Source organism: Schistocerca piceifrons, chromosome 1 (assembly GCF_021461385.2).
Source record: "Schistocerca piceifrons isolate TAMUIC-IGC-003096 chromosome 1, iqSchPice1.1, whole genome shotgun sequence".
NCBI classification, from domain to species: domain Eukaryota; kingdom Metazoa; phylum Arthropoda; class Insecta; order Orthoptera; family Acrididae; genus Schistocerca; species Schistocerca piceifrons.
The window spans coordinates 399540934-399564614 of NC_060138.1; the positions used below are offsets into that span (position 1 = coordinate 399540934).

Consider the following 23681-nt stretch of genomic DNA (forward strand, 5'->3'; position numbering starts at 1 on the left):
TGTGAGTGAGTTGGGTATGTTTGACATCCTTCTTGGAAGTGGTTCCCATGTATCGCTGAATTTCAATTTATATTCCATTTTTCCGGAGGGATCATCCTTGAGACACCGGATATCAGTCACTGTTGGATCCCCAATTTTGGATCCTGGCCGAATAGATGAATACAACGAGAGTTTATCATAGGACTTGAAAAACGTGTGGTCCAAATAATTGACAACATAAGGTCTAGGACTTTGTCTTGCGGTAGCACAAACTTCTACATAGCCAGCAGGAGTATAAATGTGTCTGTTTTTTAATTTCCTTTCTATGGTGGAGTGCATAGAATCACACTCCATTTGAGTGTGACCTTTCTCCAGAAATTTTTGCACTATTGTAATGCCTTTCTGATTGGCGAGATAAGCCAGTGCATTACTCATGACTGAGTTTCGATTCTGGTACGTGCATCTGTCGCTATAGAAAATAGCTTCTGAATCATTTTGGACGTACGTTTCTATAAAATGCACGAGTATACTGGCAAATTCCGAAGCTGTTAGTCCACCTTCACTCTCTTGCCAAAGGTAACAATAGCCATCGTTACTTTTTAAATCATAGATGGTAAAGTTGTGGACCTTCAGTTTGCTTTTATAGTACAGTGCAGATGCTTTTAGTCTGGGAAAAAGGAGAAGTGCTTGAAGGTCCATTGTAAACACTCTAGCTGATCCTAATTTATCACTGTTTTTTCGCTTCCCTTGCCTCAGTTTTTCGGGCCATATGCAAAGAGTATTCATTGTCTGAGAGATTGCCTGTCTGGTGAGAACAACAAAGATCGCACTGGTCCTTTTTAGGCGAAAATAAGTTAAGATTATTTTCATCGAATACCTCGCAGAACTGTTCGTAAGCAGCTGGGATTTGTCCTCTTTTCTTGCAAAATTGTATATATTCCCTATGTAGTTCTGATTTACTCTGCCAGTTAGGTTCCAAGTAGAGTTTTGTGGAAGAACGACGGCAGTAATGCGATTCCAGTTTCGGCAACTCTGCAAAAAATTCTGATGCTGATTGTCGTCCACCTGAAACTTTCGTTGGTCTCTCCTGCATTTGAGGCCCTTCTGCAAGCGTTCTTCCTGATGCACTAGATGCCCATGTTCTGACACTCCATTCGCCTAAGTACAAAGTATTCAGAAACATAGTCTTGCAGACAGTTTTTCTCTGTCCTTCTACTACAAAATTGTAATATAGTGTGTTAGAACGGTGAGATTTATTAGATTCTGAATTATTTCTGCGTCTTTTAACTGGAACGTAGTAGACATGGCTTCTAACAAAAAATTTTCTTTCACCCCAAGACATATCCTGCCAGAAATGATTAAATATTCGCTGTCTCTGCTCTTCTGTAATATCCTTGCAATTCCTGTTCCGATTTAAGGAAGAATGTTCACAAGTACATCGTGGTTTCATTTCCCTCCTGCTCCTGCTCATTGTTGGTCTCTTTTTGCCAAACTCATCTTTTTGCATTCCTAAATAATCCTGTCCCCTCATACGTTTTTCTTTCTGCAAACTTTGAAGTGATTGATTGCTTTTCCTTTTACGGCGCTGCTTAGTACTCTTCACTCCCACATCAACTTCGTCATCGTCGTCTTCCTTGCTCTTGTTACTGCTATGGTCATTTTCGTTTTTATCTGGATCGTACGCATCACTACTGCCACTGGAGATATCGTCCTCGCTGCTGTGTTCGAAAAGACTTTCAAACTCAGAAGTGGAATTCGCCTCTGTATTGGCTTCTTTTTCCGCATTATCTGTAGTGTAAACCATAACGTCATCAATAACATTTAAATAATTTAATCACCCCAACTTCCAAACAAGGATCTTACTTCCAGTTACAACAATATAAACTACGGTTTACCTTCATTTTGTAGGTCTACCCTTTCTTTTGGTGTAGGACAAGGAGGAACCTGACTAGAATCTTCTTCCGGTGATTTTATACGATATGATCCGTCGGCTTGTTTCACAAGGTGAAGAGGGAATTTACTCTTTTTACCCATAGCTGAAAACAAAGTAGTTACTGTAGAATGTATAGGATTCTGTTCAGTTCTAAAATTAGAACCTCCTATGTACCGAGCGCATCCTGCTTTACGCGCGATGAAAAACTCGTAAGTCAACATTGTATTTAACGAGGCCATTATTAATTCTGTATATTAAAATACAATACATAAATACCTAGAAATACTAACACGTACCTGTAGCAATAAAGCAGTGTTGGGTCTGTCAGTCAAAAAACGTTAATATCACGTCAAAAAACGTTTAAATCTCGGAGTATGTGTTCGCCCTGCACACTAACAATGGCGATTATCGGAAATACGAGGTTTACAGCACAAACTACATATCGCTGGAGATGTGAGGTTTTCATTATTGCCGCTAGATGGCAACACCGTTCAACTCGAAGATGGACGGTTTCAACAGCCTATGTGGCATTTGGTAATGCAGTTACGTGGATTTCATTGTCAGGTGGAGTTACGAGGTTTTCATTGCCTAGCGACGATATGTACTTGGACTTACTCCATAGACGTACATCATAAGCTGCTAAATAAAGAAATAAAAAGTCGACAATTCGTTGCAGCGCTCCCCAGTCTCCACTGAAACGGCCATTGCTAAAGCCGCAAATAACTTTTTAGTACTGTAATGTCTTGCCGTCATTTTTTTCAAAACATTTAATTCTTCCTTCAGGCGCTGCATTAAAGAAAAAAAGGAAAATTTAAGGGAAACAATCACAAAAGAATCGAAAGAAATACCGAAGCATCGTTCTAGAGCTGACACAGACAGCGAACCGGTATACACAAGCACGTTGCAATACTTTGATTCCACGTTGTTTTTAAAAGGTATTTTAACAAAGCGAAGAATAGAACATTCAGCAGAGAGCAAGTCTTCTTATTTTTCTGGACTCTAAATGTTCTACTCTGGGCGACGGATTTGATGTGGGGGGGGACCCAGAAAAATGGCATTGAAAGAGCTACTGTCCGTGTCAGTTACGAGACTCACTGGCACCAGTGTTTGTCAACGACGGACCTTACCTTATGGCTTCTGACGTTGAACAACCAGAGCAGGCCTTGCTGCTGATTTCCCGAGTAACGGGAAAACCCAGAAGGGTAGCCTCCCTTCAGGCTTGATAAAACCAACAGTTGCATCGAAGCTGAAACGTAAACAAAAGGTCGACTACATGCTTTCTCGAATTAGAGATACAGAAGATTAAAATTATGCGCCAGGATCACAAGATAACAATGACAAAAACCTCCTTTGGTCGAAGTACATATTGTGATTTATGAAGCAGTTCCAGTCATTAAATACATAACATTTTGGAACGCAGATGCAGGAGTTATTAAGGAGATATCGATCGCCTCCAAGTGCCACTACTTGATCATTCACATCTTAATAAACATTGAGAGAGGTGAAAGAGTAATTGCATATATTGTTATGGGTGTAAAGAAATAAAAGAGCTGGTTTTTCTTTACTCGTTTTCTTACCCCGGCCACCACCAACCTTTCTTCAACCAAAAGAGGTCACTGGAAGTAAGTGAATTCACTTGCAGAACAGGTTTTATAGCGTCCATAACACAATCAAACATTGAAGGTAGCTTCGACGATACTTCTTGAACAGCAGAAGTTGGCATTTAAGTTTTTCATACAAATGGTAAAATTCTCCATGAATCTCCTTTCACGAATATATTCACTGAGGTGACAAAAGTCATGGGATAGCGATATGAACACACAGAGATGGAAATGGTATCACAAACACAATGTATAAAAGCACAGTACATTGTCAGAGCTGTCATTTGTTCTCAGGTCACTCACGTGAAATGGTTTCCAACATGATTATGCCTGCATGACGAGAATTAACAGACTTTGAATGCAGAAAGTTAGTTTGAACTAGACGCATGATTGTATCTGCCCTCCTTATTCTGCTATATTCACTTAACTGGCTATTAACTGTTGTCAGTTCCTTACTATATGCTCTTGTAAAAGAGAGTTTATTGCAACATGTCTTACAAGCTAATGAAAATACTTGTCTCACTTCCTTTGGATTTCTGCCACAGCCCCTCTCCTGCTGAATGCTTATCCTCATTTGACAGACAGTGTTATAATGTGTCGACGACCTGACCCATTTGCGACATACTGGGTTGTTTGCTGCTTCCGCCCCTGTCTCTGGCATTAACTTTTCATGTGATGTTATGAATGAGTTTTAATAAAATTTTTGAATTTCTACCATTACTACTGTTGCTGTAACAATGTATAAAACGAACAGCAACAATCCCTATACACTTCCCTGAGGCATGCCTGAAGTTACTTCCGACTCTCCATCCAATACAATAGATGCGTTCTCTCTATCAAAAAATCCTCAGTCCAGTCAAAACATTGGACTTTTATTACTAAATTTTGGTGTGGTACTGAATCAAATGGTTTTTGGGAGTCAAGAAATACTGCTCCTATCTGATTACCTCGATCTATGGCTTTCAGGATGTCATGTAAGAAATTTCTTAACTACTGATGTAGCACGTACATTTTGTAACAGGGGATTAATGGAACTACAGATAAATGATTCTTCTTAAAAGTCACATTATTAGCAGACATTATTTGTAGAAACCTGCCATATATTGTGTCTAAAAGCAGTTGGAAACATGCCAAAAACTAGCATTACTCTGTAGATCAGAAACTATAAAGTGTGTTTGGGTGCACACAACTATTTTACATAAAGCATTATTGCAGTTCACCCTCTTTTTTTCTCTCATGTCTTTACCATTTTCAAATGTGAGTAAATGTCGTAAAACTTTGGTCAATATACAACCGATGTCTGAAAAGTTTGGTGAACAGTCTCGGAAAATAAATGAAATGAATTACAAATAAAATGTTGTCATTGGCTTTCAAAGTAATCACCATTAGCTACAACATGCTTCTGACATTTGGTGTAAAGCTGTTGAAATCTGTTAGAAGTGTTTTTCTTGTGGGATCATTTGAAGCACGTGGGCATGTGTTTTTGGATATCTGCAGCACGTGCCTTCTGAACTTTCTCACTAAACACAAGGTAACTGTTTTCCAGCACCCTCCTTATTCTCCAGATTTGATATCACAAACTTCTTTTTGTGATCCCACAAGAAGCTACTAATGTCTTTATATCCAATGTCAGAAGTGTATGGTTGCTAATGATGATTACTTTAAAGCCTAGTAAAAATATTTTGTCAGCATTTCTTGTTTCCTTTATTTTTTAATATCATTCACCAAACTTTTCAGGCTTCTATACTATATTTCCTGTTACCAGACTGAACTGAAATTTTATAAGTATGAAACTAATAACAGTGAAATTTTGCACTATCTGTATGACATACATTTAGGGGGAACTCATTTTTATGAGAAATTCACTTGGTTACCACAGCTAAAGCATCTGTAGCTAGGTTAGAGCAAATTTCTTACCTATGGTAGTTGTCAGTGAGGCTTAGACTGTTTTTACAATGGTATCTGAACCATAATGCCTCCGAACTTTTCATATAAAAACTCTTAAAAGCTTTTTAAATGAAACAGTGTAATTAACAGTTTACATCTTATTCTTCACCTTTACATATTTATTTCACAATGTTGTCACACTGGCGACTAGCACATTTCTCCCGACAAGAGACAACTTTGCTGATACCATCAGTGTGTATTGTTTGCCCTTCATGACGAATCCGCAGTGTCGTCTCTGCTTACAGTGCTTCATTACTATCAGAGTAAAGTCCTTGAAGATGTTCTTTAAATTTTAAAAACAGAGGAAAATCAGATGGGGCCAAGTTGGGACTATATGGAGGATGATCGAAGACAGTGATCCGAATGCATTGGATGGTTGCAGACATAACAGCACTTGTGTGTGGTCTGGCATTGTCATGCTGAAGGAGAGAGTGCCCGTGAAGCATAGACAAACTCTTCCAATTGAGATCTCGATTACAGCATGCTATTCCTCACTTGCCAGCACAGTTATGTTACACACCAGCGTGTTACATGTTACATGCTACAGTGTGGCAGAGGGACGGACATATGTAGAAATTAAGAATAGAGATGTAGAATGGTAACAACATTTGTTTCATATGAAAATCTTTGAGTTTTCACATAAAAAATTTGGAGCAATTACTTTTCAGCATGGCCTGTAAATTTAACAAAGTCAAAACCTTTTTACTCTATATTTTGTCTTTAAACAAATACTTCATACTTTTTAAATAATCATTGGTGTGTCTAAATGAGAAGGTGTCAGCAACTAAGCACTCTTCCCTTACAATTGGTGTAGGACGGGGCTCCCAAGTGAAAATACAGTATGTGATGTAGAACTCTGTGATCCTTAGAGCGAGCATTGCAGCAGACAACATGCTGCAAATCGTGTAATGTACCAATTTTCTTCGATTTGCGTAAATGTATTTCAGAGTATTAAGTTATCATGTAGGTGTACGTAACAGTCAAAATGCATCGAACATCAAACATCCGTTACATACTGATATGTCAAGGTAATAATGTGTAATTCTTCTGGAGATGAGCTCACTGACACAGCAGCAAGGAAAAGAAAGCGTATTCTGAAACCAATTTGCCCTATCCCCTTGGGTGCTGTTGTATCTCTTTGTTGACTTGAAAAATCTTCGATAATGTTGGAAGCTGAAGAAGTGAATTAACATTTGTACTGCGGCTGGGACTCAAACCTGGGTTACTAGGCAGATATGCTGACCGTTACATCACCACAGCATTAGGGTCAACATAGCTGCATGAACTACCCAAGTCAAATACCTTCCCCAACACAAACTCCAATTCACATTTCCCCTTATATTGTCACTAACACCAGGGCTCTCCGACATTGGAATAGCACCCCAGCATTCGATGTAATGGGGAAACCCTGTACTATATGTGATTGTATAGATCTTAAATTAAATTTTCCTTGAGACATTCAAGTCACTAATTTATCTATGATAACGTTGGAAGCTGAAGAAGTTAATTAAAATTTGTGCTGCAGCCATGACTCGAACCCGGGTCGTCTTGCTTACTAGGCAGATATGCTGACCATTATACCACCATAGCATTATGGTCAACATAGTTGCACGAACTACCCAAGTCAAATACACTCCCCAACCTGGAAATAAGAGGAGGAGACTGAAGATACGAAATAATAAGCTACTGCAGATTATGCCAACCATGACAGACATCACTTCTGTTTGAAAATGGAAATAACACCTGAAATTCAAACAGATACATTGACCTGAATCATAGTTTTATAATTTTGACTATTTAAATGTTGTTCTTTTTAAGTATTAGCAAAGATACAAGTTACTTACACAACCCATGTGCTGAACTGCAGATTGTTTTAAACTGACTGCTTTTTTCCTACTTTTTCAAAAGTATTTTGTTTCAACTATCCTCATCACATATTAATATAAGTAAGACCATTAAGGACAATTTTGTTGTGTGCCCTAAACATATAACATCCATCCACAATCTAATATTTGCTACCTGATTTTACATAAAGCTGACATTCTGTTAATTGTTATTTGAAATGATTACAAATATTCTTTTTGAAAATGTTAAAACAAGTTTTCTTTATCCTTTTAATTGGACTAATGTTTTAAAAATTTTATGAATTGGAGAAAAACTAGGAAGTAACATGTATATAAAACACAAATAAATGTTTAACATTCTTTTATCTTAATTGCATTGTCTGCAGAATCCGATGGTGACGACTGCTTGTTTGTTGATGGGCGAGATGGCACTTGCAAGCCACTGCCACGCTGCACAGAGCTATTTCAGCTGCTGCAGGCATCACCCTCACGACAGACCATAGAACTGCTTTCACGCTCGAACTGTGGATACCAGGTACGTCTCACATGTGTAAACTTGGCAAATGCAAGCTACTCACTTAATTTTTATTTGAGTCTTATGAAAGAGGTAACATTTGTTAGATATTGTTTTTAGATACTGCCACAGTCCTGTATATCATAGGCCATCTGCACACAATATATCATAGGCAATCTGTACATGTATCATTATGAACAGTAAAAATTGCAAAAATCAAGGGTCATGAAAAAGTTTCAGTATTTGGTTTTGCAGATTACTGCATCAATTCTTGTTACAGTAGTACTAAAAATTATCCCAAAATAGGCAACAAAAGAGAGAGATTTTCTAGCAAAGCCAGACTCAAAAACTGAAATGGCCTAATGAAATTAATGGTCGCCTATTATTCTCTAATATTACCTACATGGTAGGAACTAACACTAAACAATCAAATGTAGCAACATTAGAATACAGTAGAGACTCTATACACAACCAACAAACATTTGAAACTTCCTGCCAGATCAATTAAATTTCAGCACACATCTTACTGCAGAGTTCAATTCATTCTTCAACAAGCATCTCTTTCAAACTTACAGCTAGTTCACTGAAAATGAATAATTTTTTTAGAAATGATATATTGTGACACATGAAGCTGCTGTATAATTTATTTTTAATTCCACGACCAGTCTGTCAGAGCAATTTTTCAGTTCCTCTTGCACAATGTTATAAATAATGGACAGTTTACATGCAAAAAGGATACCTGAACAGTGTAGTAAAATATACATAATACTTACAAATGTTTGTTAAAAGCAGGTGTTAAATATATATCATAAAACAAATTTCAAAATATAACATTTGTAAATGATACCTGGTGTTGCAAAATTAATGTTAGTGTTTAAGGCTTTGTGGCATGTACTACAATCGGCTTACAAATACAAATTAACAGTATATGAAAGAGGAAATCAAACAGTTTTCTCGCAAGTGTTCAATGTGAGCACCATTCAGGGTGCTTTTCTTTCAAGAAACTTATTTAAGTCAGTATTATGTGGGTTTTTAACACAGTCAGAACTGGAATATTTTTGTGGATAGTTAAGTCACCATTCATCTTCTAAAATGTTAAAAGCACTCCATACCCCAGGTCTAGCCCCTCCCCCTCAAACCATCATATGGATGCCCTTGCATATATATGATCCTTTATGAAACCACCAGGGTAAAAACTACATGGCTTGAGATCAAGTGAGATTAGAGGCCATGTGAAACAAGTTCTGTCATCCAGCCTTTTGCAGCCAATGCAGCAGTCAGCTGCAACATTGAGTAATCAGCCACATACTGAGTTATGCCAGTGAGACAGCACATCATCTTGCTGTCAAACAAAAGTTCTTTGGTTCAGCTCCTTCCAATTGAGGAAAGAGCCTTAGTTGTAGTGCACAAGATAAGAAATCCCAGTTACAGTTGATTCACCAAAAAAGAAAGGACCATAAACTTTCTGCCGCTATACGTTATGAAAAACATTAAATTTAGTGGAGTCTATTGCAACAATACCACAGTGATTTGGTGATCCCCAGATGGACATGTGTTTCACATTTCCACTTGGGTGAAATGTTGATAAGTTACTGAAGACAAAACTATCCAGAAAATCATCACGGTCATATAGCAACATTTTGTTAGCAAAGTAGTCTATAGGCTTTACAGCTCGTAACAACTTCAAATGGGGTAGGATGTAGTTGTAAGCATCTCTACACAGATATCACTGGAACTGCTACTTCAAACCCAGCCTTATGGACTGATTTCTTGGTGCTATGCATGGAAAAACTTTCACTTGTTCAACACTTTCTTCACTCGATCTTGGTCCTCCCATACTTTACCCTTTATAAAGACAGCTGGTATCTTCAAATTGATGATTCCATCAGTCAGTGTTATAATCACTTGCAGGATTACAATGGAACCTAATACAGAACATGTGTTGCACTGTAAAAACAGTTTTAGTCCTTGCAAACTGTTAAACACAAACTTTCTTTTCTAATATCATTTTTTTTTTCCTACTGGAAGATGCAGGAATCACTGCATGCACACAGGTATACAAACAAAACAGATTTATTTTCTCTTTCATATGATGTATTGAATATAATTTATGCTACACACTCTTAAAATCCTGATACTAATTTTGAAACTCTTGATATTTTGTTACATGACGGTAGAAGTGTGAAGGTCAATTACACAACTATCCAAAGAATATAAGCAATGTAATGGCAAAGAACTGGTATTAAGACCAATATTGTCCTTCTAATAAAGTATCATGAGAATTTCCAATAAAGTTCTTGCTTTTCAATTCAAGTTACCCATTCCACAGGAATTTTGGATCTTCAACATAATCTGAAAAAAATTCTCTCTTGCATGAGATTCATTTATCTACCTTTCTCTGCTTTGTGTAGAATAGTAACACTGTTTTCATTATTTTCTTACATGCTTAGTGTTCCTTAAATGTATAACCAATGTTGATAAGTTGCTTTTGTTAGTGTTACAATGGTACTTATATCTTGTACATTTTTTTCTACCTGTTTGTCCAATGTAAAACTTACTGCAATCATTGCACTTTATCTCATATACTTACCTGGTATGGTAATGGTGTACTGGATCAGATTTGCATTCAAGTGCCAAAGAAACTGGTATAGGCAAGGATATTCAAATACAGAGATTTGTAAACAGGTAGAATATGGCACTGCAGTCAGCAACGCCTATATAAGACAAGTGTCTGGCGCAGTTGTTAGATCGGTTACTACTGCTACAATGGCAGCGATTTAAGTGAATCTGAATGTCATGTTACAGTTGGCAAACAAGTGATGGGATGCAGCATCTGCAAGGTAGGGATGAAATGGGGATTTTCCTGTACGAACATTTCACGAGGGTACCATAAATATCAGGAATCTGGTAAAACTACAAACCTCGCACATCATAGTGGCCAGAAAAAGATACTGGAAGAATGGGACCAATGACAACTGGAGACTGTCGCTCAATGTGTGACAGAAGTGCAACTCTTCCACACAAATTGCTGCAGATTTCAGTGCTGGGCCATCAACAGGTGTTAGAGTGCAAACCATTTGAGGAAACATCAACATGGGCTTTTGGAGCTGAAGGCCCACTTGTTTATCTTTGGTGACTGCGTTTGGTGAATGCACAACACAAAACTATATGCCTCACCTGAGCCCATCAACACCAACACTGGGCTGTTGATGACTGGAAACATGTTTCCTGGTCTGGCAGGTCTCATGTCAAATTTTATTGAGCAGATGGATGTTTGTGGGTATGGAGACAACCTTGTGAATCCATGGACACTGCATGTCAGCAGGGAACTGTTCAAGCTAGTGGAGGCTCTGTAATGGTGTGAGGCAGATGCAGTTGGAATGATATGGGACCTCTGATACATCTAGATAAGACTCTGACAGGTGACATGTACGTAAGCAATCTATCTGATTGTCTGAATCCATTCATGTCCAATGTGCATTCTGATGGACTTGGAAAGTTCCACCAGGACAATGTGAGACCCCACACGTCCAGAATTGCCACAGAGTGGCTCCAGGAACACTCTTCTGAGTTTAAACACTTCTGCTGGCCACCAAATACCCCAGACATCAACATTATTGAGCATATGTGGGATGCCATGCAACATGCTGTTCAGAAGAGTCCACCACCTCATCCTCTTACGGATTTATGGAGAGCTCTGCAAGACTCCCTCCAGCACTGCTTCAGACATTAGTCAAGCCGGTGCCACAACGTGTTGCGGCACTTCTTCATGCTCGTGGGGGGCCCTACACAATATTAGGCAACTGTACTAGGTTCTTTGGCTCTTCATTGTATATCCTATATTGAAATACATTGTATTATCAGTTTTAAAATCAATTTTTATTCCTGTTTTACAAAATGTGTAGCTAATTTTGCAAGACATTTGTCTGCTATGTGGTAAGACTGTGTATTTTGGTGTTTTATGTCTTTTCATTTATTATGGTTATTCTTCTTTTACTTATAGTTTTTATCTACATAGATTTTATTCACTAAATCAGGATTGTATCCATTTTCTGTGCCTGTCTCTCTCAATAGATATAGCTTTGTTTTAGCGTTCTTATCAGGCAGTGGTAAATGGATTATTCTGTCTACCATGGCGTGTAAAAATGCTTTTCTACCTGTAGTCAGATGACACGAGATGTTGTGATTATCCCATCAGAAGCGTTTCATTTTCAGAAAACATTAAATGTATGAGTTCCATTTTCATTGTTCTTCTCATTTTCATATTCAGTGGTACAGTGTGTGGTTTTGTGGAATTCATTGAATTTCTGATAAACTATGGGTGTCTCTTTATTTGTTCCACTGAACATAATAATAGTGTCCTTAACATGACATCAGTTTGTCAACTGGGATTGCTTGCTCTTCAAAGAGCTTATTTTCCGTATGATTGGTCTAATGTTCCTGCCAGGTTACAATGAATAGCAAAGCCTCTATTTTGCATGAAGGTTTCACTTTTAAAATGAAGTAGTTGTAGCAAAGATTAGTTGTCAAAGTTCAGCAAGCTCAACAATTTCTGCCTGGCTAAGTTTCCCATATTTCAGATTTTTTTTTTAAGAATATTAACTGTTTCATCTACAGGGACATTAGTATATAATTCCAACACATCTAATGAAAGAAATTTACTCCCTGGTGGAATGTTAATACTTTTAATCTCATAAATTGATTCAGAGGAGTTCTTCAAAAAATATGAATTATAAAAAAGTAATTCTTTTATTTTTGACTCCACAGATAAGAAGGGCTTCCTCTGTAGTTTATGATTGGTCTTACAGTGACGCTTCCCTTATGTGGATTTGGGTGTGCTCTTAATGTAGGATCTCTTAGATTCACATATTTTCTCTAAGAAGAAATGGTTATTATTAAGTGCATTTTTAAGCAAGTTGTCATTTTTCTGCAGTGTCTTTATCCGAGTAATATTATCACCTTGAAAATAGTTTAATAAATATTTCAATGTGTAGCCAGAATTATATATGACAGTTGAATTACTTTAAAAGTCAGCTGTAACTGTTACAGCATTGTGAGCTGTTAATTTGTTTTAAATTTTCATTACAAATGCCTTTCAGATGAACTCATTTCATATACACTCCTGGAAATTGAAATAAGAACACCGTGAATTCATTGTCCCAGGAAGGGGAAACTTTATTGACACATTCCTGGGGTCAGATACATCACATGATCACACTGACAGAACCACAGGCACATAGACACAGGCAACAGAGCATGCACAATGTCGGCACTAGTACAGTGTATATCCACCTTTCGCAGCAATGCAGGCTGCTATTCTCCCATGGAGACGATCGTAGAGATGCTGGATGTAGTCCTGTGGAACGGCTTGCCATGCCATTTCCACCTGGCGCCTCAGTTGGACCAGCGTTCGTGCTGGACGTGCAGACCGCGTGAGACGACGCTTCATCCAGTCCCAAACATGCTCAATGGGGGACAGATCCGGAGATCTTGCTGGCCAGGGTAGTTGACTTACACCTTCTAGAGCACGTTGGGTGGCACGGGATACATGCGGACGTGCATTGTCCTGTTGGAACAGCAAGTTCCCTTGCCGGTCTAGGAATGGTAGAACGACGGGTTCGATGACGGTTTGGCTGTACCGTGCACTATTCAGTGTCCCCTCGACGATCACCAGTGGTGTACGGCCAGTGTAGGAGATCGCTCCCCACACCATGATGCCTGGTGTTGGCCCTGTGTGCTTCGGTCGTATGCAGTCCTGATTGTGGCGCTCACCTGCACGGCGCCAAACACGCATACGACCATCATTGGCACCAAGGCAGAAGCGACTCTCAACGCTGAAGACGACACGTCTCCATTCGTCCCTCCATTCACGCCCCCCCAGGGGGTCCACAACTCTTTCGTGGATACGTGCGTGGCGAGCATGGGGCCCCGAGCCATTGCAGCCTTCTTTCTCTCCCGGGCTGCATTTCCTTTCCCTTCCCCTCCTTTCCCCTCCATACCCCTTTCCCCTCGCCCTCTCCTCTCCCTCTATTGGTGTCCTTGCTTATGTTGGCCCCCGCTATCCTCCTGGTTCTGTTGGTTTTACACTCTGGCTTTGTTGCGTAATCATCTCCTCCTTTTGGCATTCCTTGGTCCCCCTCTGGGGTTTGACCTCCATTCCAAAATTTCTCTTCCGTAGTGTGAGCCATTTGGGGAAGAGCACCTTACCTAGTGTCTCCGACGTGTGCCCTCCTAGTATATTCCACCTTTTCTTCTACGTCGTTGTCTGATGCTAGGGTGCATAGCCAGCACGGTAGCCAGCCCGTGTGGTGGGGTCGCTATGTACCCTTTTGGTTGAGCCCCCTGAACACACAGGGATCACACTTCTGATACCTGAGCTGTGACCTCCTCATGCATGCCTTGGAGTGGTTGCTCGTCATCCTGGAGCATCGGAACTCCCGGCAATGGCCGCCGTGCCAGACGGCACTTGCTGTGGCTGGGTGGCGCCCGTGAGGAGAGCCCCTGATCGGAGTGGGTGGTATCAGGGCGGACGCTATGCAGATGAAACGCATAAGGGTCCAAACCTCTGGCCGCTCTTCTGCGGCCGTCTCTCTGCGTGGTACTGATTCCTCAAGTGCTGCTTCTCTTGCCCCTTCGGCCTTCCCTTCCGTGGCTACCCCCTGGGAGGAGGGTCAGGCCCGTCGTCTAGGGGCAAAACCTTTCCCCCGTTATCTAGTTTGCACCAGGACTGATGGAGATACTTTCACCAGTGTCAAACCTTTATTCTTTGTGGAACACATTGAAGACAAGTTCGGCGAAGTGGATTCCCTGAGCAAGATGCGGTCGGGTTCGTTACTGATAAAAACTGCTTCGGCTGCCCAATCTGCGGCCCTTCGTGCCTGTACCCATCTTGGCACAATTCCCGTGTCCATTACCCCTCACCAGTCTCTAAATATGGTACAAGGTGTGATTTTTCACAGAGACCTCATCCTTCAAACTGATGAGGAACTTCGGGACAATCTCGGACGGCGGGGTGTTCACTTTGTTCGGCGTGTTCAGAAGGGTCCTAAAGATAATCGTATTGATACTGGTGCCTTTATCCTGGCCTTTGAAGGGGATACCCTTCCTGAGAAAGTTAAGATTATGGTCTATCGCTGTGATGTGAAGCCGTACATCCCACCTCCTATGCGGTGTTTTAAGTGCTTGCGTTTTGGCCACATGTCTTCTCGCTGTACCCAGGACCCTCTCTGTGGTGACTGTGGACGTCCACTCCATGAGGGGAGTCCCTGTGTTCCCCCTCCTGTATGTGTAAATTGTCATGGTAGTCATTCTCCACGTTCAGCAGATTGCCCAGTCTATAAGAAAGAAAAAAAGATACAGGAGTATAAGTCTCTTGATCGTTTAAGCTACACAGAGGCCCATAAGAAATATGCACGATTGCACCCTGTGTCCATGACATCTAGTTACGCCTTGGTTACATCTTCATCCCTTCCTCCCCCTTCCTTACCCCCGTCCCGGACCCCTCTCCTTCCCCCCTCCCCTGCGGCTCCCACACCTTCTCCTCTGGGCGCCGCTCCCCCTCCCCAGCCGGAGAAGTGTCCCACTCCTTCGGCGTCTGCCGGTCAAGGGCGCCTCTCAAGGGATGCCCCTTCCCGGCACCTTCCAGGTCAAAGGTCTGCTGCAGCGCGGCGACCGCGAGAGCCGCGGTCTATCGGCCCCCAGGTCGCCCGGTCTCTTTCTGTTCCTGATCTTGCTGCAGCTGGCTCCATTATGCCACACAGCCCTCCTCGATCTCAGCCTGAAAAGAAGAAGAAACATAAGTCCCGGGACAAAGAGCCTCTGGTGTCACCGGAGGTCCCTTCCCCGGCTTCACAACCGGATTCTGACCTGTCGTTTATGGATGTCGCCCCCTCCTTGTCGGTGACGGGTGGGGACCCGGCGGTATGACTGGATTTAGCGTGTTCAGCCCTCATTTAAACCATCGTTCTGTGGTTCTCCAATGGAATTGTAATGGCTACTATCGTCACCTTCCGGAATTGAAATCCCTTCTTTCGTCCTACTCAGCAGCTTGTGTGGTTCTCCAGGAATCTCATTTTACTGATGCTCACTCACCGACCCTCCGTGGGTTCCGTGTTTTCTGTCGAAATCGGGTCGGACCCTTGCGGGCTTCTGGTGGCGTTTGTACGTTGGTCCGTACAGACATTGCTAGCACGTGGATTCCTCTCCAAACTACATTGGAAGCAGTTGCTGTTAGGGTCCACTTAGACTCTGCAGTCACAGTATGCAATCTTTATCTCCCTCCTGACAGGACTCTAACACCTGCTGCCTTAACCACCCTTCTTCAGCAACTTCCTCCTCCCTTCCTCCTCCTTGGGGATTTTAATGCACATCATCCTTTGTGGGGCAGTGCCTTTCCATCTAGACGAGGTCTTCTTATCGACCAATTTATTGCAGACCACGACCTGTGCCTTCTTAATGATGGCTCCCCTACTCATTTCAGTGCTGGTCATGGTACCTTTTCTGCCATTGATCTTTCTCTTTCTTCTCCCTCTCTCCTCCCTTCATTACACTGGTCGCCACACGACCACCTTTGTGATAGTGACCATTTCCCGTTGATTATCACGCTCCCTTCCCGCTCCCCGATGGAGAGGTTACCTCGTTGGTCTTTCCACCGCGCCGATTGGCCTCTATATACTGCACAGGTCGAGTTTTCTCCCTCTTTGTCGGGTTGTATTGATGACGTCCTACGTGACGTGTCTGACGCGATTGTTCGCGCTGCTAACCTTGCTGTCCCGCGCTCATCTGGACAATTTCGTCGTCGGCAAGTCCCGTGGTGGAGTACGGCCATTGCCATTGCCATCCGTGATCGCCGTTGAGCTTTGCAACACTTTAAGAGGCACCCATCTGTAGCCAGCCTTTCTACCTTTAAGCGCCTTCGCGCTAAAGCCCGTTATTTAATCAAACAGAGCAAGCGGATATGTTGGGAACGATTCGTTTCTTCCCTTGGTTCCACTGTCCCTCTGTCACGGGTATGGGCTACACTTCGCTCTCTCCAAGGTTGCCATCGGCAGTCCACCCTCCCAGGCCTTCACCTCCCAGATGGCATTTGTACGGACCCATTAGTTCTTGCAGAACATCTTGCGACCCATTTTGCAGTGGCATCAGCGTCGGCCTCCTATCCAGCTGCTTTCCTTCATCAAAAACAGCAGGCTGAAGCTGTCACCTTATGTTTCACCACTTGTGAGTCAGAATCTTACAACGAACCTTTCACTGAATGGGAATTTCTTTCTGCTCTATCTGCTTCTCATGATACGGCTCCTGGCCCAGATTCCATTCATAACCAGCTGCTTCAACATCTCAGTGCTCCACAACGGCACCATCTTCTTCGGGTGTTTAACCGTATCTGGCTCCAGGGTGACTTCCCTTCTCAGTGGAGGGATAGCATTGTGGTTCCTGTCCTTAAGCCTGGTCAGAACCCCCTATCTGTTGACAGCTATCGGCCAATTAGTTTGACCAATGTTGGTTGTAAGTTACTTGAACGGCTGGTAGCCCGTCGGCTCACTTGGGTCCTCGAATCTCGGGATCTATTGTCCCCTTACCAGTGTGGCTTTCGAGAGGGACGATCTCCAATCGATCATTTGCTTCGCTTGGAATCCGCAGTTCGGCAGGCTTTTTCCCAGCGCCGCCATTTGGTTGCAGTGTTTTTTGACCTTCGCAAGGCCTATGACACGGCCTGGCGCCATCACATCTTACTAACCCTTCATCAGTGGGGTCTTCGGGGCCCACTCCCGATTTTTATCCGCCAGTTCCTGATCCATCGGTCATTCAGAGTTCGAGTTGGTACTGCTTTTAGTTCTCCACGGACCCAGGAGACGGGCATCCCACAGGGTTCTGTCTTGAGTGTCCTTCTTTTCCTCATTGCTATCGATGGACTTGTGGCCTCTGTCGGTCCCTTGGTCGCCCCTGCCCTGTATGTGGATAATTTCTGCATTTGGGTTAGTTCCTCCTCGATGCCATCTGCAGAACGGCAGCTCCAGGTGGCTATACGGCGTGCCTCTGCATGGACGCTCTCCCACGGGTTTCAATTCTCTCCTTTAAAATCGCGGGTGGTCCACTTCTGTCGCCGTACTACGGTCCACCCTGATCCAGAGCTCTATCTCGCTGCACAAAGATTGCCTGTGGTTCCACAGTTTCGTTTCCTAGGTCTTCTTTTCGACAACAAGCTCACTTGGCTGCCCCATATCAGACTCCTGAAGGTAGGATGTTTCCGTAAACTCAATGTCCTTCGCTTCCTTGCCCACTCCTCCTGGGGTGCGGACCGTTCCCTCCTCCTCCGTCTTTATCGTGCTCTAGTTCTGTCACGTTTGGACTATGGTTGTCAAGTTTATGGTTCAGCTGCTCCTTCCACGCTGCACGTGCTGGATCCAGTCCACCATCGTTGTATCCGTTTGGCCACCGGTGCCTTCCCTACTAGCCCTGTTGATAGTCTCCTGGTTGAAGCTGGGATCCCCCCCCTTTCTGTTCGGCGGTCCCAGCTTCTGGTGTCTTATGCCCTTACTATCCGTTCTTCTCCCGCTCATCCTTCCTATTCTATCCTATTCCCAGACCATGGACGTCGCCCGCCTGACTCCCGCCCTCGGGCGGGTTTACCGGTTGGGCTGCGCCTTGCGTCTCTTACCCGTGATTTTCGGCTTCCTTCTTTGTCCTGTCTTCCTCGCTCCCTCCCCTCCACCCCTCCTTGGTTAGTTCCTCGGCCTCGACTTCGGATGGATCTCCGCCGCGGTCCGAAAGATTCCATCCCCCCGGTGGTGTTCCGTTCCTTTTTCCGCCAAATTTTATGGGAGTTTCGGGATGCTGTTGTTTTTTACACTGATGGCTCTAATTCTGCTGATCATGTTGGGTATGCCTTCACGTCCTTCGTTGGAACGGAAAATCATCTACTGCCACCCTCATGTGGGGTGTTTACTGCGGAATTGATGGCAATTTCCCGGGCCCTTACCTTTATTAAACAATCCCAACACAACCGCGTTTTGTTATGTACGGACTCGATGAGTGGCCTTCTTGCTATTGACCGGTGTTTTTCGCGCCATCCCTTGGTCTCTGCCATCCATGACCATCTCGCTGATCTTCACCGTGCTGCTTGTTCCATTGACTTCTTATGGGTCCCGGGCCATGTGGGTATCCCGGGTAATGAGCTCGCTGATCGTTTGGCTGGGGGAGCAGTTACTTACCCCCCATTTTCTGTAACCCCTCCTGCAGCGGATTTACGGCTTCACATCAAATCCCACTTTGCACAGTCATGGGCCAATTCTTGGGAGGCTACTCCACTGTCTAATAAACTTCGTGCCATTAAGGTGAATACAGGCCCATGGCGTTCTTCCTTTAGCCTCTCCCGCAAGGACTCGACCACACTGTGTCGTCTCCGCATTGGCCATAACAGGCTGACCCATGGTTTCCTTTTGCGTGATGAGCCACCCCCGCTATGTGGTTGTGGAGCCTTCCAGTCAGTGGCCCACATTTTGGTTGAATGCCCCCTTCTTTTGGCTCTGCGTGCTAAGTACAGACTCCCCCATACTTTACCTTTGATGTTGGCTGACGATTCCCGGATGGTCTCTCTGGTTCTAGGTTTCCTCCGGGAGAGTGGTTTTTATTCTCAGTTTTAAAGTTTTTAATCTCCCTCTGATGTTGGGGCAGGGCGGTGAGTGTTTGGGTGTCTCCCACTGTAGGCAGTGTTCAGAGATTCCCGATTCACCTCCCTGACCAGAATCCTCTTTTCTTTCCCTTTTACTCTGTTTTTACCCCTTCTTTTTAAGGCTTGGTTAGTTTTTCTATTCCCATACGTACTTTCTGCATTATAGCAGTTGTACCTTTTAAGTCACAGGTGGTCTTGCCTATGCTGTTTCAGCATAGTGTTGGGTTCGTTCTCTTGCCAACTTCCCTCATTTGTTTTTACTAATGACAACGTGACTGCCCTTTTACGTTTCCCCTTTATCCGTTTTATTTTTCTGACTATACTGAGATGTCCCGTTAGCAGAATGGAGTCTATTTGAAACAAGGGACTGATGACCTTGCTGTTTGGTCCCTTTAACCTCAAACAACCAACCAACCATCCATTCACGCCTGTCGCGAGACCACTGGAGGCGGGCTGCAGAATATTGGGGCGTGAGCGGAAGACGGCCTAACGGTGTGCGGGACCGTAACCCAGCTTCATGGAGATGGTTGCGAATGGTCCTCGCCGATACCCCAGGAGCAACAGTGTCCCTAATTTGCTGGGAAGTGGCGGTGCGGTCCCCTACGGCACTGCGTAGGATCCTACGGTCTTGGCGTGCATCCGTGCGTCGCTGCGGTCCGGTCCCAGGTCGACGGGCACGTGCACCTTCTGCCGACCACTGGCGACAACATCGATGTACTGTGGAGACCTCACGCCCCACGTGTTGAGCAATTCGGTGGTACGTCCACCCGGCCTCCCGCATGCCCACTATACGCCCTCGCTCAAAGTCCGTCAACTGCACATACGGTTCACGTCCACGCTGTCGCGGCATGCTACCAGTGTTAAAGACTGCGATGGAGCTCCGTATGCCACGGCAAACTGGCTGACACTGACGGCGGCGGTGCACAAATGCTGCGCAGCTAGCGCCATTTGACGGCCAACACCGCGGTTCCTGGTGTGTCCGCTGTGCCGTGCGTGTGATCATTGCTTGTACAGCCCTCTCGCAGTGTCCGGAGCAAGTATGGTGGGTCTGACACACCGGTGTCAATGTGTTCTTTTTTCCATTTCCAGGAGTGTATTTGTTGAGTATTAATTGCTTTATTCATGATATTTGCAATTTTTCTTGTCATGATATTCTGTTCAAGATTGTTAATTTTTGCTACATTGATTGCACTTTTAACATGAGCAATTACAGATTACTTGGTAGAGGAACTAAGTTTAGTTGTGTGTTAAGCCTTCACTCAACAAACCTGTCTCCCTATCCTCACATGTGTTGTGTATCAGGTTGTTTACATCATCATAAAATTTATGTTTTAATACAATCAGTTCATTCTTTTTGCTATGAAAATAATTAAAAAAGAGAGCAGCTTGTTTCTTGACATGGCACTGTCTAATAGTTGAGGTTTCCTTATTAATGCAGTTGTTAATTAAATCAAACATCCACTAAAAAACTTACCCACAAAGTTTCTTTCCAAAATTAAAGTGTGCTGTATACATTTGTTTCTTTAAACAAGTATTAAGTTTAATGTTTCTTATGAAGTTCTTCAGTGACCCACATTTTCTCACACTTCAGCTTCACGTGTTTTGCTGCTTAAGTATTTGTCATGATGCTGATTTTGGCAAATGTCACTGTTAACTTCTCAGCTAGGCACTGCTTGCTGAATTTTATGCTTTCTTGACATTTTAATAACTTGTATTTCAATTTTTCGTACTTCAGGATAACACTTTGTGCCTCAGATTCCAAAATAATTTTCATTGGTTGTGTTTCATGGTTCTCATAAATCAAAGAAATGATATAAAATGTGAGGCTGCTGTATAATTTGTTTTTAATTGTTCAGCCGGTTTGGATAAGCTCATTTTCCAGTACCTGTTATGTAATGTTATGGATGCAGTACAATATCCATGCAAAATGGATATTCCAAAATTGTAGAAAATATATAGTAGTAAAACCTGATCAAAATTGTAAGTATTGTGTGTGTTTTACTACAGGTTTCAACTTCTCTAGTTACAGTGGTGTTTCTGGCACAGTCTTAAAATTCTGTAGACTTATGACTCGCCACCTTTTTCAAACAAAATATGTTTAATTCAGTTAATTACTAAAGGCATACTTCCTGACAGATTTAAACGTGCAGTAATGACCATAGGCAAAGGGAACAAAGTAAAGCAAATGATCTGTCTTCATAGTCCACTCATTTCAGCCTTTTCAAAAATGTTTCAGAATGTAGCCTACAGTCAAACACTTGTCCACATTTCCGAGGAGACTTTGAGCCTCTGGTTGATTTTCTAGTAGAATTTTCAACTAAAAAAGACAAATTTAGCCTCGCTAGTGTAATCACAGCAGTGGTAAATAGTAATTGTTCTGGTAGCACTTCATTGTTTCTGACATGGCAAATGCTTGTGTAAACCAGAAGACATTGTTTGAGAAAGTAAAATACTGTGATTAATGGCATACCCCTTGCATGAATGTGGAATCCTTCCATCCTTTATAATAGAAAACAGAGTATTTCATTGATAAATTGGACCAGAAAATCAAATTAAACTCTGAAATGGAAAACACACAGTATGATGTCCTGTGTGGTTTATTAATGAGCATTCATATATGAGAGACAAATTGTATGCTAAAGACATTAATGACTTCTTCAAAAATCTGTAATGTTTGATGGTGATAAAACAAAATATTAATCAAGGGTTCAGACCAATTCATACCGGGATAATACTGTATAGGTTGGCACCTAGCCCACAGCAAACTTAATAGTTCTTTTCTGAGAGAAATTCACATTATGCAATTGTAAAAGAAAGAAAATAAGTGTTACTTACAGATACAATAAACATACATGATAGTCCAGGGCTAAAGAAAACACTATGTGTAAAATGTATTGGTGTTCAGAGAAGTAACCAGCTGAAACAGATATTATAGTGGGAAGTTCATTAGTTTTTATTTAAGTTTCTACAGGTGAAATGCGGACAAAACTACAAACTCTATTTGCATATTTCCATCCATGATGTTTCAAGAATATTTTCTGTTAAATATTGCTGTTCAGTACAAAGTATTTGTTCTGGAAGAGTGAGCAGTATGAATATTTTCTAACTTCAGTAACAACAGATCTTGTAAAGATACTGATGTTCTTACTTTCACTCCTCTGTACATTCCCTCTTCATTGTATTAGGGATTAAAAATAACATTTAAATCTTTCGATATGCCATTTACAGTGATATATCAATGTCAACGAATTTAAAGACTGGAAAAGGCAATTATAGGCAAGGTAACAGTGACCATTATAAATGCATCTCTGTTCCTGTAGTGTTAGCTGTTATCCACTGACAGTTATTAGAATAATTATGGATAGTAATTAAGCAGAAGTAGATTATTCATAGCTGCTCATTGTAACTCAGAAGATGACAGCTTTTTCAAACTATTTTGCTATTTGTATTTAGTACATCTTTTGGCCTTTCTCAGACAAAGTGGAGTACAGCACATAACTGTTATCTGTTAATATAGTATACAAACTAGTTATTTCTCTCTGTTATTGAATAACTAAACTTGACATTACTGAAGTTTCTCATTTGCAATGAGATGTACAAATAAGGAATCGGAGCACTCTTATTGATTCAACTCTCGTTCTTAACTTGAAAAGATCCTCAGATGCAGTGAAGAAAATGTACTTGTTGTATTTAAATTTTGGCCTTAAGGACACTAAAACTGTGCACATATGAAATATAAGTGAACAAGAGGGTGTAATAAAATAAAATTTCATTATGTAACAATTTCATATTATTTAATTTATGTTATATTGCGCAATTTTAACTTTTCGTGTAGCTAGAAGTCAAATTTTCGATATATGTGCTCTGTTGTTTCCTCAGACAATGTTTTGTCACTGTTAACATAAAATGCAAGTAATTTACCTCCTTACTGTTCCCATTTGGTGTTGTGCTGCTGGTTTGTGAAAAATTTTGGTATCCACTTTGTGAGGGCAGGAGAGCAAGATAATCCCATCTCGTTTGAGGTGGGAAATCTTTCTGCTATCCACTTCAGACAAGGTCAGACAGTCTTAATGTGCGTTCCCTTGTGAAATAAATGTGCTTTTATCGAAATAAATAATTCAAATTAAAAATGACGTTTTTCAGAACCAAAGGCACCACCAGAAAAACGTTTGCTTCAAATAAAAAATTAAAA

The 23681-nt window shown here is 42.0% G+C and overlaps 1 protein-coding gene across 1 annotated transcript in view; it reads left to right on the plus strand.

Annotated features, from left to right (window-relative positions):
- The window catches only part of LOC124794843 (CLIP domain-containing serine protease HP8-like), a 135928-nt gene that overhangs the window by 91002 nt on the left and 21245 nt on the right, over positions 1-23681 (plus strand). Inside the window, exon 2 of the mRNA XM_047258511.1 lies at positions 7691-7839. Within this exon, the coding sequence (XP_047114467.1) occupies positions 7691-7839 (149 nt within the window). The remainder of the gene's footprint in view (positions 1-7690; positions 7840-23681) is intronic.